The 15,867-nt window shown below is 33.7% G+C and overlaps 1 protein-coding gene across 1 annotated transcript; it reads right to left on the reverse strand.

Annotated features, from left to right (window-relative positions):
- Window positions 1–13,665, reverse strand: LOC121203578 (N-terminal acetyltransferase A complex auxiliary subunit NAA15). The gene is made up of 26 exons (XM_041093696.1): window positions 13,399–13,665; window positions 12,130–12,208; window positions 11,508–11,590; window positions 11,270–11,419; window positions 11,021–11,136; window positions 10,111–10,216; window positions 9,158–9,229; window positions 8,939–9,054; window positions 8,558–8,690; window positions 6,645–6,722; window positions 6,513–6,566; window positions 6,322–6,392; window positions 5,903–5,957; window positions 5,693–5,788; window positions 5,052–5,180; window positions 4,869–4,951; window positions 4,552–4,782; window positions 3,259–3,379; window positions 3,076–3,183; window positions 2,815–2,946; window positions 2,316–2,372; window positions 2,093–2,190; window positions 1,914–1,972; window positions 1,713–1,824; window positions 1,525–1,625; window positions 1–756 (listed from the first exon to the last, which is right to left on the reverse strand). The coding sequence occupies exons 1-26, from the start codon at window positions 13,447–13,449 to the stop codon at window positions 554–556; spliced, it is 2,694 nt and encodes an 897-aa protein (XP_040949630.1). The 5' UTR covers window positions 13,450–13,665; the 3' UTR covers window positions 1–553.
- Window positions 13,666–15,867: the final 2,202 nt, after the last annotated feature.

The following is a 15,867-nucleotide window of genomic DNA, read 5'->3' on the forward strand; positions in this document are numbered from 1 at the left end:
TAATTTAATGATCAGCGCCACTCATTTCGACTCCATTGGCAAAATTTTCCACGTTTATGTATTAACAAATACTACATTTATGATGTGACTGACTGACTGACTGACTGACCAAGTTATGAAATGGGCAAAGTACAACATGCTTCAAACATTCGCCTCCCTTCTACGTTCACCTCAATACTCCTTTACCAAACAAAACTTTCTATAGAGCCTCAAAGTTTGTGGCAAACCATGGAGCCCAGCTCCAAGGATCGCTCAACCAAATGGTAAGCAATTTTAAAGCGATAATATTTTTTATATATATTATACATATACTCAACCCTAGAATCATTAATGAAAAAAAAAATTATACACATTTGCAAAAGGAATGCATTTCATAATCAATAAAGGCAAAGAGAAATCTGATCTCACAGGATAGCCGTGGCTTTGCATAACTTCTAAGATACTCTCCTCTTTCCACGCCTGCCAAGGGCAATCATCCTTTGGTCTGCCATTCCATGCACATTTGAGTTTGAGCTCTGAACGACAGTTGATGCAAACAAGCAAAGCGTCACCTTCAAATTTTAAGGTTTTTAAATGCTTCTAGCTTTCCATTTGATGTAAAGGCGTTTCCACTTTGAATGATATCAGGACCGTTTGCACCCCCATTCAAGGGAGTTTCAGTATCCAGATTGTTCAAGGAGTTGTTCACAGCAGAGCTACGACTACCTTCAAAGTAGATAGAGTAAGGGAAGTACTCTGCACATCTCACTTTCCATCCTGCGGTATAAGACAATTATCAGACCAATGGCGTTAATTCCTTCGGCTTGAGCAATCTTTACCATAGACAATTAGCCTTTCCAGAAGAGTAGAAAGCATTATCAATAGCAACAGACATGCATATTTCCACTATTTGCAGGATAAATTTCCCGCATATACTCAAAAAGGTTTTGGAACCCCTGCAATAGCTGAGTGCTATATAAAACAGACCAAAACATAAGACAGCAAATGAGAACAAAAATTTGAATAACGAAAGTCTTAAGCACAAATATATCCCTTCAAATTGTCTACAGGTTACAGAATTGTAATTCAATTATCTATAAGACACCTACCAACTAAAGCAGCCATTTCTCAAGTAATTTGGTCACCATAACAAGAATTGAATAATCAGTGATAAATAGGAGTAAAAAACTGATCATGAAGTCCAACTTTCTTTAAGATGCAAACAATATCACAACATCCACATTTTGAAGATTAAAGACCGTGTACTAACAAAAACCAAAAAGCCATCAGAGCTCGTAAGATTTACAGAAAATCATCGATTGATGTTGAAACCAAAATTTTCTCTATATTTTTTTAAAGAATCCTAATATAGTGTAGTTCTTTGGGTAGCTAATCTACAACATTTGATAACAGAATGATGATATTTAATATCATCGAAATTCTTACTAAAACACCTGTAAAAGTAATTCATTTCCTAAGAAGTTAATGGAGTTAAATTCAAAATTTTTTAGTCAGCATAAATTTATGTGGAGAACTGTAACTTACTCAAAGCAGCATCTGTATCAATAAGAACATTGTCTAAGAGTTTATGGACTGCAATACAGTCCTTGAGTTTCCACTCCATTACCAATCCAAGTGCTCCATTCCTGGATAATAGAAACAGAAAGGGGCAATTAACCTCGAGAGAAAGTTGAGATGCATGGAATACATATCACACAGCAGAAACTTATTACGTTGGCACAACTTTATTGGATGAATCTTCGATTATCTTAACAGCCTCAAGTTTCTTGGTGGGGTCCAAGGTATATAACATTTCTGCGACTGCTGCTCTATGCATCAAGGAATCTGAAGAACAGAAAAGTGAAACATTATATCACTATACCACCTACCTCAAGAAGCCCAAAATGCATCTAGTTAAATAAGCTCAGAAATACCTTCATGATTACCAAGGAAAATTTTGTTTGCCTCACTAAGAGTTTTCTCCTGCAATTGACTGGAGAAAGAGAAAAAAACAAAAGGGAATTAACGCATCAGGGATCAAACAAATAATAACAGTAATACAACGAACTCCCACTTGGAGGAATAACTATCACAAAGCCATTTCTAGAAAAACCTGATGGAGGGACGCTCAGCTTCCAAGACACTCCACACAAGTTTTTCTGCATCAGACACCGGAGCGGGCATTGAGCTCACTTTATGGAAAAATTTGATCTGCATTACATAAAATTCAAATGAGCCATGTAAAGACTAGATGACTTCGTATCTATGTACAAAAAAAGAAGGTACTTATACTTTTGCAAGATGGTGCACAATATAGCAAGACAGATTTTACATACCAAGCAGCAATGTGAATCCGGATTATCAGCATCCAACCTTAGCAGTTGCTTTACAGCCTTTAGGAAAAAGGAACAAAAACAAGACAAACATATTATTATGAGATCATGAAATAATAGAAGTACAAGTGAGCAAAACCATTCTATGGGTACTTCAAATTCACCATTAAATAAGATTCAACAGATCCATGAATTTTAAAACAATCAAGAGTCAATTTTCAAGTGTTTTATCACATAATTTACACTAAATCCAAAATCCAAAATTCCTTCTTTTAAATTCAAGTTACAAACACAAGATAAGGCAAAGATGTTTGGTTTTAATGATGCAGTTTCATTACTCCAACCAAGTATCAAGGCAGCAAGTGAAAATGAGACGAGGGGGATTCCTAACAGAGTAAACTGATGCAAATTCTTAATCCACTTGGTTACATTTAAAAATCAGTTCTAGTTGGTCAAAGACAGAGAGAAGAAACACAATCATGTTCAATGCAAATATAAATACCTGAAAGGCAAGCAAAATCTTCGGCTTTCTCATATTTACTTCAAAAGAAAGCAAGTGTGTCTCCAAAGAATCAGATGAGTTCTTCTGAAGCAACTTCAAGTACTTTGTTGCTTCCGACAAGGGATCATCAGTCTATAAAATATATAACATTAAACAGAGACCTAGCTTAATAGGCATTAGAGACACATTTTTACAGAAAAAGAGGACTTCAATCAGGAATCTAATGCATATATATTAAGAAGAGAGACAAATCTAGATAACCTTCAATAAATTTTCTCCATAAGGATCTGGATCTACAGGTTTAATGTGTCGTTTCCCAGACTTAGACGTTCCGCTAGCACTTGATCCTTCAATTTTCTCCTCTGCCTCCTAAAATAAAGCACAGCATTAGATTAAATCATCAAAGAAATGTTATCCAAGAATCATCAAATAAAGCTGATATACTTTCTTAGCTCGTTCTGCCTTCCTCTGCTTTTTCATTTTCTTTTTTTGAGTAGCCTTTGAAGTGTTGTCCTCTACTTCAGCTGGTGAGTTCAAAGGAGAATCGTACAACTTTAGGTAGCATCTGTACTTCAAAAATAAGTTAGGAGTTGAGGCACTCATCAATTTTGAGCAAAGGTTTTCTGAAAAAAGAGATACCACATGGAAGCCAGACAATGATTCAATCACAATAACTATTAACCCAATTTATGTCTATCACAGTACCATCCACTCCCGTTCCACCATACAATCATTCAGAATCAATGCAGAAGTGCTAAATCAACAAATAATTTTTGCTACGGTAAAGTACAACTCTCTATCCTTAACCCAACAGAAATCCAGGAACCATCTTCCTCTCATTAAACCAGCCACAATCTCAAATTGCAACTTGCCCACAAAATAATTGCTTCTAATATTATCATAATAAAGGAACAAAAATTACCTTCAAGAAAATTTTCATACAGCAAGGTTCAGACAATGCATTGTTGCAACTTTCAACTAACACATAATGAATGCACCTGAAATCTATGCAATCATCCCCCCATTCCCCAGAAGGTTAAAGCAAAAAGAGGCAAAGACTGACGACGATGGAGTCTGAATTTTAGAAATAGGAGATAAAAAATAAAATTGAAGAAGGTTTTAAGCTTGCAAGAGGAAAACCATAAAAAGCAGGAAAAAGAATTTCATAAAAGGATGAAGATATACAAAGTTCAAACAACAAGATCAACAAGACGCAGGAACCGGCAACTGGAAGATCATCGAATCAACTTCTCATCAATAATGCAGGTAAGTTTTTTTTTTCTGTCACAAATGGTAGCTACATTCTTACCATTTGGTGTTGAGAAACTAGTTTGGTCTTATATTTAGGAAAGATTATCACAAATGTAGAAGACAAGGTCACCAAAAATCAAGCGCAGCTTTGCTACCACAGGCGCACTTCATTACAACCTCACTTACAATTCTTTATGTGCAAGAAGAAAAAATGCAATCAAAATGATCAATAATTCGGGGCAGTTTTCAAATCAAAATTCAAGCCCAATGTAGGAAAAAAGAAAAAATCAAGCCCGGATAAACCTTAATTGATTAAAAAAGTAAGGAATCAATCACTCAAGATCGATCTTCTTTGATTCAAAGTGAGGAATCAGAGACGCAAGAAAACAAGATGCATAGAAGCAATAAAAAATGTCACAGAGAATCAAACAGAATAAGTCTACTATGAATCCCTGAAAAGCTAGCAGATCAAACAAAATGCTTCACCTGATGGCACCAGCTGCTGCTTTGTGAAAATAAGCATGGGAATGCAACCGATCTTGAAATCTTAGCATATCAACATATGCACGCAGTGTCATTTTCCGTAAACAATAAGAATGAAAATCAAATTGATCTTCAGTAATATCAGCATAGTGCTTCTCCACAGCTAAAAATTTCTTTAGGGCCCGTCCAAGATCACCTTGTCGAAAGTAGCTTTCACCAGAAGCAAGTTCATACCTTCAAAACATGAACAACACTCAGTAGATGTATTCAGATTATAATAAGAGACAGCAATACGCCCAAGGCAATAAACAAAAACAAACCACATGCACTGCATGTCATGAAGGTTGTTGTGCTGGTCTCCATCTTTTGTGAACAATACAGCAATTTTTTCTGCCAAAGCCACCTATAAGAGTACAAAAAGCTTGTTGAGTGTACAATAATAGCGATAGAGACAAATATCAAATACAAAAGAAAAAAAGATGGGGGGGGGGCAGCTTCAGAACCTGATCAGCCTGCAACATACGCTTGACAGATTCACTGTTTATGTAGCGGTCTGCAAGATCCATACACCTAGCTTCATCTGCCAATGAAGCCGCAGCTACCAAATCACCAGCATGTTTCAATATCCGGCTCTGTGATCAAAGCAGAAGCAACTAATATACACCTACAGCCAGCTTCAAGAAAATTCCAAGAACTTTTCTAGAAGACAGTAAAAGAAAAAGGCTCATAAAGAAGCTATAGCCATGTGGCCAAAATCCTATAAGCAATAAAACCCCCAAAATCCTAAGAAAAGAGGTCATATACTTGGCTCATGCCCATTAAGATTTATTTTCCTCAAGAAAAACTTGTTTCCATTTTATATAAATATGTACAGCAACTTCGCACAATTTAGTGCACAACAAATAGACAATCAAGTTCAGCATCATGGTAAGTGACAAGTCTAACAAGCAAGTAATAAGTCCAAGGAAATATCTTGAAGAGTTCTCAAGCAATGATATGCCTCATGAAATGTGAGCCGCATCAGGCAAAACAAAGTCAAATACAGGAATACTAGAAATTTTTTTAAATGATCCACCTGAAAAAAAAAATTAAAAACAGGCAGATGAAGAATGCAAAAATTTTAAGGTTGATGACAAGAACAGACCTTGACAGAGTATAAATCAATTACAGTTGGCGTGTGCTGTATAGCCTCATCAATTTTTGAAAGAGCAATGTCATACTGTCCTCTTCGGTCATAATGCTGCATCAATAACTCTGAAGTTATTCAAAGGAAAACGCAAAAGAGAGCACCAGACATTTATTGCAAAGAAACTGACCATGGCCCATGGAGTGAGGAAAGCAGATGGTTACCTACCTGAGCCAAAAAGAACAAAATCCATAAAAGTGTTGAAGGGGGCTCCTTCTCAGTCCTGACATCAATATGAAACACAAGAGAGCAAATGACTCAGCATAATACCAAATGTGTGCTTGTGTATAAGCAAACAAACAAAAAACATATAGGACTTCACACACAACCATGTAAAATAACCATTATGTACTCATTTAACAGAACGAATAAACAACTGAGACAGGACTTGACTAAACAATTGACTGTAATAGATAAATAGCACTGGACCAAACCCAATATCTAAACATTTTAAAACTCTTAAGACTTGCTACAATATCACACAACCACCTGAAATTATATATTAACTCTAAGGGTAGCAAATCCAAGTATTTATTTGCTTTAAAGACGTATTATACTATTACACATGGGTTGAAAGCATATAATACCTATCAGGGTATCCCCCGTCCCCACTAATTGAATGCTCCAGCTCAAGAATAAGTTGCTCCAATATCTCTGCCTGTAGAAGTGTCAAAAAAGCGAGACATTAGTCTTAATATCATGTACCCTACTAGTTGGCAAGTAGTGTAGGCTAATATTTAAAATCTTAATTTTAACTTTTAAATGCATGGAAACTTACCTTGCCGGGTTGATCATACAAAGGAGAAAGATCTGAGAATAAAGAAGGAACACCCTGAGAGAATAGAGAAAATATATCATTATTTCACCCAATAAGGTATAAACGGCAGTAAAAACTCATCTGCATACATACCTTTGTTAGAAGGGGCTTAATATAATTAGCTGCAGCTGCACAGAACTTGTCTCCTTGCAAAAAATCAAGTGGTATCCTCTAAAAAACAGAGTTCGAATATATGTAAGTACTGTAAAATTCATCAAACATCATAAAGAAAATAGGCATTGCATGGTGTCACAGCAACAAATAGAATTGTCATGCATTAATACATAACAAATGTGAGTTTACAGGAAGAAAACTATTCAATTACATCCTCACTGAGAGAGCCAAATTCTAAAAGCTCTAAAATTTGACAATTTATTTTATCCATGCAGTAAGGAGGCCATGTCAACTCATGGTTGTGTACCCACCCTTAAAAACGCAGCTTAACTAAAAGAAGAAAACAAAGATAGTCCTTACTAAAAAGAATTAACTCTTGAATTTGTGATGCTGCAATGTCACCTTCTAAGGGTTGACGGTAGAATTTTAACCATCTAGAGTTCTTACTGTTGTCACATCAAGACATCAATTTACTAACATGGCAAAAAATACAACCATCTTTTTTAATATTATTTCAGCATATCACAAGTCAATGAATGGACTCAATCTTTGGTAGAAGCACGTCACCGGATTCTTCTCATCACATTATTTCATAGGTTTAACCTATAAATTGGTACCTAAACTATAACATTTTTCCCATTTTGATACCTAAACTTTTTTTTGGTCACAAGTGATATGTAAACTACTTTTTTTTTCTCATGTTGGTACCTCTATTAGTTCAACCATTAGTCAAACCGTTAAGTCTATTTTTAAAAAAGGCTTAACCCATAAATTAGCACCTAAACTATACCATTTTTCCCAAGTTGGTACCTAAACTTTTTTTTGGTTAAAAATGATACCTAAACTATTTTTCTATTACCCATTTTATAACCAAAATATTATATCCATTAAAAAAATTCTAACCAATATTAGACAGCCACTTCATATATACTTTAAAAAATATTTTTTTAATTCTTCTATTTTATTTTTTTCTTTTACATTATTTTTTCTTTATTCTTCTTTTATAATGTCTAGTAATGCCAGTAATGCTCGAAATTTGCTCTCCCGAGATTGAGATGCTGGTGATTAATTCTGTTTTCGAACTTCACCGCCTGCTTACCCAACCTAACGGATCGAAAAAGTTCTTTCATCGATCAAAACCAGTGTTTTCAAAACCGGCTAGGGTACCGGTCCAGAAATAAAGGTTGAACCAATTAACCCATAAACCGATACAGACCGGTTGAACCAAGCTAAAACAAATTGGTTGAACTGGTTTTCTCTATTTTTTAAATGTATATTTTTATTTTTTATGAATTTTTTAATAATTTATTTAATCAAACCAAGAACTGATGGCCCAGCCAGTTTAACCATCAGTCTGATTCTAAAACCTTGATCAAAACCATGAAGCCTAAAATGCTGACACTTGTAAAAGAAGCCCAAGATGGGAGGAAGAAGAAAGAAAAAAATATAAAGTGAAAAGCAACAATATATATACATATATATATAGAGAGAGAGAGAGAATAATATTTTTTTCCTTTTTTTAGCCACATGATAATTTTTAATTGGTTATCCTTTTTTAAATAGATTTAAAGGGTTTGAATAACAGGTAAACTAACAGAGGTGCCGACTTGAGAAAAAAATTGTTTAGGTACCAAAACGGGGAAAGGAGCATAGTTTAGGTACCAATTTGTAGGTTAAGCCTTTTTTTTTAAATAGACTTAACAGTTTGACTAATGGAGGTGCCAACTTGAGAAAAAAAATAGTTTAGGTACACAACTTGAGAAAAAAGTTTAGGTACCAATTTGGGAAAAAGAGTATAGTTTAAGTATCAATTTGTGGGTTAAGCCTATTCCTTATTATAAGTCATAAAAGAAAAAACAAAATCCATAAACAATAAAAGTAAAGACAGCCACCTTAACAGCAGATGACCAGGTGAACTGTTCTGCAAGCGATTTGTATAATGCATCCAACAGATCGATTTCATCAGAGGAATACTTGCCATTTTCAGAATATAGACCAAAACATTTCTGCAAGCCTTCATAATATCTGGAAAATACACATGCACAAAATATAAAACTTGAAGGTTGGCTCCCCAATAATCAGAACTAAAAGCAACAAATTACACCAGTATATAGGCAAATATAAAAATTGTAGGACTGCAATGAGGAATCTTCAAGCATGAAGAAGCGCTAGACAAGTAAAAAATCTAGTTGATATTATTTATTTGCAATGAGTGATTCATTAATAAGTTTGATTAGGTCTTTCAAATGAGATACCAAAGGCATAAGATTGACCTGTAATTGTCGGGATTCATGGCAAGTAAAGCCCTGTAATGATTGGCACCTTCTTCTAGGCGTCCAAGCTTCACCAAGAGAGAAACCTCTTGTTCTTTGGAAGTCAATTTATCAACCTAGAAGAATAGAATCAGTTAAATTTCTTAAGTCCAACAATTAGGAACTTGATAAAAATTTAAACATTTAAAGCACCCTGGTGTTATATATGTTGGCACTTACTATTTTTGGTTCTTTCTTGTGCAATTCCTCAAGTGCTCTCTCAAGAAACCCGCATTCCTCTAGCAAAGAGATCTGGAGAAAAATACCATACCCATATAAACATCAAAGAGTCTTCTGGGACACCACAACTAGTAATATATGGCATCTATTAGACAAAATATATGTAATTAGTATGTTACTATGCAAATATATATTGATTAAGCTATTTCTAGGATCTCGTTGCTGTTGTTAAAAAATAAATGTTTCGGAATATTATGTAAAAGAGAGGTAGACTTGTTTAGGATGTGTTTGCAACAAATCCAGAATGGTTCTGTAAACATTTAATTAAGGATCAAGAAAGACAGGTTCAGAGGCAGTTCTCACAAGCACCACAGATTTGATTGCCTGTAAAAGGCACAACTCTTCTTTGAACAAGCCATGTTTCTCCCTAATGTGAATGATATGCCTAAACAGCAAAGAATTAAAAACCCTATGGATGCCAATACCACCAAGGGCCACAGGTTGGTCCTCTATCTCAGACTAAAGTGAACTTGAAGATGATTTAATTTATTCTCTATACAAGAAGAATCATGAAAAGCCACACATCAAATGTAAAAAGGCTAGGTTTGCTAATTAGCTACAACATTTACATAAGAATATTAGATTTTGGCAGAAATACAAGCAGAAGGTCTAATGGCATGCAAAAATTATCACGCAGTTTAGAAATAAGGTAAAAAGACATTAATATCTTGAATTTTTGTATATTTATCATTATTTTATTTGGTTTATGAATAATTTCACTAATTGTGTTAGTGTTTGTTTGGTTAGCTAGAGACACCAAACTCAATCACTCACGCTTATATATTAGCATAAATTCTAAAATTAGGAATCTATGTATAATGAAGTGAACTTGTGAGAAATGCCAGGCACACGCATATGCATGCAAGAACTAAAAAGTATTACATCAGCAATACCTTGTATAAAAGCATTTCACCATGCTCACATCTTTCATTATCAGGTGGATAATCATCTTCTAATGTCCCTTCATATGCTTCTAAAATTTCAACTGCTTTTGCAACACTGATATAAATAAAAAATGGCATTTAGCATAAATAACTAAAGGATAAAGATATGAATCCATAAATTTTCCTTCACATGGAATCACTAGGCCGATGCAAAGTAAAGAAAAACCACACCAACTGATGTGCCAAAGCAATAACTTCAGTACATTCCACTAAAGCATGAAACACAGAATCATTTTACACCACCAAGTAAAAGCCAAAAGAAATTATAGCATCATCACTATTTCCATACAGCACCATAGCAAAAACAGCAGAACTCTGCAGTTAACTAGGCATGAAGGCATTGTTAAAATGCTAATTTGCAACAAAATTTCATAAATGTAGATGTCAACAGCTTCATTGTAGAGTAGTTGAGTATAAATTTACTCAGCCACCTACCTGTATATTAGTAACACCTTCAATACAATTTACACCCACCATATATTGTGCTAAGAGAACTTAGATATCTTCAACAGAAATTTGTATTTTTAACATTTTATGAAATCTCATTGGATGCTTAGTTGCAATCATGCAAACTAAATGAACCACATTTCAAATGGTATATCCAGGCTAGCATATATCTGATCATGTAATTAGAAACAAAGAATTCTGATTTTTAAGCATTTAATTTAAAGGATGACTTTTAACTAATTAACAAATGTTTCAATCTTCAATCAAACAGGCCTTTCAATTCTGAACTTCAAATACAGCATAAAAATAACAGCATTCTAAAGCACGTTTCACAAAATAGAAGTCAACAAATTTGATGAAAAGTAAGCATAAGAATGGGTCAAAATATAGTTAAACAAAGAAGAACAAATACTTTGAGCATAAATGGTTGGCTACAGCAAAGCCAATCCAGTTCATGCGATGATTTGGTTTCAAAGTCAAAAGTTGTTGTCTTGTCTCAACAAATCCTGTCAAATCTCGCATTTGTGCCTGTGATAAAAAAGATGAAACAAAAGCATAAAGATTTCTGAAACAACTTGGAATGAGGAATATGAGGAACATCTTAGATCAAATACTGAGCCTAGAAGCACAAATCACAGAGAATGAAGATAAATCAGCTTACCTGCAAGAGTGACAAGTCCCGTAGTATTTCAATGTTGTCTGGATCTATTCTCAAAGCATTGCGATAGCATTTAATAGCCTCCCTGTATTCCCTATCTGACCGGTAAAGGAGACCATAAACATGCCAGCAAACATGACTTTTAACATCATTCTACATTAAGTCAAACATGAAAACAATGTTAAGAAAAGATGACCCAGCTTCGACATTACATGGATTAAAAGAAAAGAAACAAGACTACCTTTAAACCTAGTCGGACAAGTTCATATGCTTCAGATTTACGATCCATGCAATTTAAGGTCAACCCCTTCATCGACAAAGTTTCTGAAAACATGTAAGAAGCCAATAAATTAGTACACAAATACAATAAACATACAATTACTAGAAAGTATAAAATACTATTGAAACTTTGTATTTTCTAAAAGACAAGAATGCAAGCGGGAAACTACTCGTCTATACCAATACCACATATTAATGAATACTCACAGAAACCAACCAAGATGAAGAAACTATTAAAATATTGTACATTGTAAGACCTCATAGGTAAATAAAAAGCAGTTATACTCATGGTAATGCAATATTTCTAACCAGACATCATGGATTAGTCAGTTATACTGCTTTCCAAAATGTCATTGACAGCAGTCACAAGACGTAATTGGAATCCACAGAAACAATCACGTCAAGTTCATAGGCATTTTTATAAAGATTGTCCAAACCAAACATAGAAACCAACACAAACTGCCCTATTTTGTATCATTCTGTTTGTTTTAGAGTTCTGGCATCTTTACAAAGGTACACTTAGAAAGACCATGAAATGAGCAATATGTGCCTCTCAGTCTAAGAAGTGCATCAAGTTAAACTACCTCCATGATCGGGAAACTTTTTCAGTATTGCATCTGCAGCCTTCAGTCCTTTCTTGTACTGTTTAGTTTCATATGATTTCTGCAATGGAAAAACAAACAAGAGCTTTAGCAATAGCACATGGATGCCCAAATCAATAATACAAAAGCTCATCTATGAGTATTAGCTAGAGTACAGTAACAGATAAAAACTAATTACATAAAAATCAGTCTAAAAGAAGAGAGAAAAACAAAAAGGAGCAAAACACACCAGTCAAAATTCTACTTTTCACAAAATATTTTTTTTTCTTAAAACTGGGGGAAGGGGAGGACTTCCAGCGATGTGCAGAAAATCTTCAGATGTTGCTACTGCCAACAAGTTCTTACAATATGTAAATACTAAAATTTAATCTATGAGAATTAGCTAGAGTACAGCAACAGATAAAAACTAATTACATAAAAATCAGTCTAAAAGAAGAGAGAAAAAGAAAAAGGAGTAAAACACACCAGTCAAAATTCTACTTTTCACTAAATATTTTATTTTCTTAAAAATGGGGGAAGGGGAGGACTTCCAGCGATGTGCAGAAAATCTTCAGATGTTGCTACTGCGAAAAAGTTCTTACAATATGTAAATACTAAAATTTAATCGTGAAGTATACAATTACATAAAACCAGGCTCGGTCAGTTTATCAAATCTAATGAAGTAGATTGCTTTGCAAATATCACTGTAAAAGTCTTAAAAGTAATGTGTGCCAAAGACAAAACAATCACATTCAGTTAAGAATCAACAAAGGTCAAGTCTAAAAAAATTTAACAACAGGCAAGAAAATTTACTCAAATAGCAAGTTATTAAATTGTCATTTCTCTAATTTTCTCTATGATGATACAAATAAATGATTACCAAAGGAAAGCGCAAAGTGTACCCTTCCTTTAAAAAAATCAAACCAAACCAAAATTCAACTTTCCTAACAGTTTCTAAACAGAAAAAAAAAATGAAATGAACTTAATATATACACAAAACTTGCCCGAACACAAAAAACTGATTGACAAGCAAGCATATCGACTCCAAATTCCCATGTCTCATTCGATATCCACCATTTTTCTGTGCAACTAAACAGAGCAGCATCCAGCTAGGGTTTTGCAAGCAATGAAGTAAAAGAGATAAAAGAAGAGCGATCGTAGAATTACAAAAAAAATACATATAAAAAAGCAATCCGAGTATAAATACCAGGTAGAAATACGTGGATACCAATTGAAATATATATATATGAGAGAGAGAAATCGAAGCCTTACGACGATAAGTTTGAAGAGGTTAGCTTCTTTCGGAGGCAACGAAGCTCCCATTGTTTTCTCTGTGGAAGAAAATCACAAACTTCTAAAGGAGAAATTAGGGTTCAAAGAAAATTGAAAAGATTCAAAAAGAAAAAACAAGGTGAGAGTTCGGGTCTGCAAGAGAGACAGAGTGGTGGCGCTTATCGGCGTCTTCAACCCTACTGTAAACAACACGATGGCATAGAGTGTAGAATTTCCACTTTCATGTGGCCTATTTTGTAATTTCCTAATACGTTCTTTTTAAGGATCATAACATAGTTAAATGTTAACTAGAAACTCGCGTAAGCACGTGGAAACACCTATTTAGAATAGCATATAATAAATAATTAAATATATAATTTAAAATTAATTAATAATCACAAATAAAATATGTATGAAATTAAAATGAAAAAAAATAAAGGTTGAATAAACTGAGTGGTAAATTTGAGGTTTTAACTAATTTAAATTGGTGTGTTTAAATCTTATTATATACATATTTTTATTAGTTTTTTGTTAAAAATAAATAGTAGTACTCTCAAATAATATAAGTTATTTTAATTATGGAAGGATACTTTTGTAATTTTCCTAAGTTGGTGTTCATTGAATCGTGACACCAACTCAATCAGAGACTTGAATAATAGTAAGTATAGATATATAACTGATGAAAATAATAAAATTATGGATATTAAAATAACAATGTATAAAAAAGTCATCAAAATAATAATAGTAGTAATTTAATAAAATTGTATATTAGTTATTCCTTAACCGAGTACCAAACCCATGACACCAACTCAGTCAGAGGTTTTATTAATAGTATAGGTACACAAATTGGGTGAGAGAAAATTTAAAAGTTTTTTTTTTAATTTTACTTAAGATTTATTATTAGTGTAGTGGTAAAAAAAATTGTTTATAAATTCATTAAACACTAGTTTAATCTTAGATATGTTAATTTTAGTTATTTTATCTAAAAACTATATAAAAGTATAACAAGATAAGAAGGTCATTAAAATAATAGTAGTAGTCATTTATCGTTTTATTAATAACATAGATATATCTAAAACAAATAAAAATAAGGGTTTGTCCTATTTGCTAATTTAAATTTTTTTCTCAATTTAATTTTGTTAATTCATTAAAGTGTTGCTCTGGCACGCTAGCCAATTGAATAACGACACATGTAACTCTTTTTTTACTTTTGATCAATGCTTAATGACCTATCTGTAATTATTCCAATTTTTTCTTTTATCTTCTCTTTGAAACTTGTCCTTATCCACCATCATGGAAACTAGTTGGTGGTAGTGATGGCGGCACTGGTGAGGATCCTCCACAAAGCGTCAATACCCACCGTCGAGTGACAACGAGAGGACGTCGATGGCGCTTGCACCGGTTTCCCTCATAGACAATTAAAAATCTCATTCCATTGACACAATTCTTTTGTTTTTTCTATTTTTCAGATGCAAAGCTTTGATTTTTCTGATACTTACTGATAACTAATATCTTTAATTTGTTTGGGCATATCTTAATTTTATTGTCATTGCAATTGTTTTGCTGCAATTATTGACTTGAAATTTGTTGATGTTGGAAGGGAAAGAAGTATTTTATTCTTCTCGGAACAATAGCTCTTAATCTGGTAATTTTCTCTACATTAGAAACTTTACAATATGCTTTTCTTTATCATCTTACCTAGAGCATTAATGATACCAAACTATGATTCCACAAGTAACAACTCCCATATTGGTCAAATGATACCTTATATGATAAACTTGGGTGTTCTTTTGCACTGGTTTCCCTTAGAGAGCAACTCAAATTATGAGGTCTCTCGCTTTTCTCTCTGTTTCAATTTGTATACATAATTACAGAGGTTGCAACACATGGATGGACCATCATCATTAACACATGGATAAATCATTCCCAGTTGTTGAAATTGATCATTCACAATAGTTTTTTTATGGAAGTATATAGCTATTTAAACCTCACTCAAATTTTTGCAAGAGAAAGTTTCCATCAATGAAGCGCTCAACGAGTATTGGGAGACGATATTTTGGCCGGTATAAAACGCGCCAGCAAAAACGGGGTCGACGTCCTCTCATTGTCACTTGGTGGTGACACTTCCTTCCTCGCGAATGAGTATTAGCGCTTTTTGGAGGGTATTCGCCGATGTCGCCATCATTGCCACCAACTAGTTTCCTGGTGAATAAGAAGGACAAGTTTAGAGAGTAAGAGAAAGAAAGAAAAAAAAGATTTTGGAATAATTACAGATAGGTCCCTAAGCTTTAGTCAAAAACAAAAAAAACAAACTGCCGCGTGTCACCATTAAATTGGCTAATGTGTCAGCTTAACAATCCGTTAGTGAATTAATAGATTTTTTAACAACGGTGATTATTTTGAATAAATATCTTAATTAAAATGACCAAATTATAAAAACAAAATAGAGTGATCAAAACAGGACAAACT

The sequence above is a fragment of the Gossypium hirsutum genome, chromosome D05 (assembly GCF_007990345.1).
Source record: "Gossypium hirsutum isolate 1008001.06 chromosome D05, Gossypium_hirsutum_v2.1, whole genome shotgun sequence".
Lineage (NCBI taxonomy): Eukaryota > Viridiplantae > Streptophyta > Magnoliopsida > Malvales > Malvaceae > Gossypium > Gossypium hirsutum.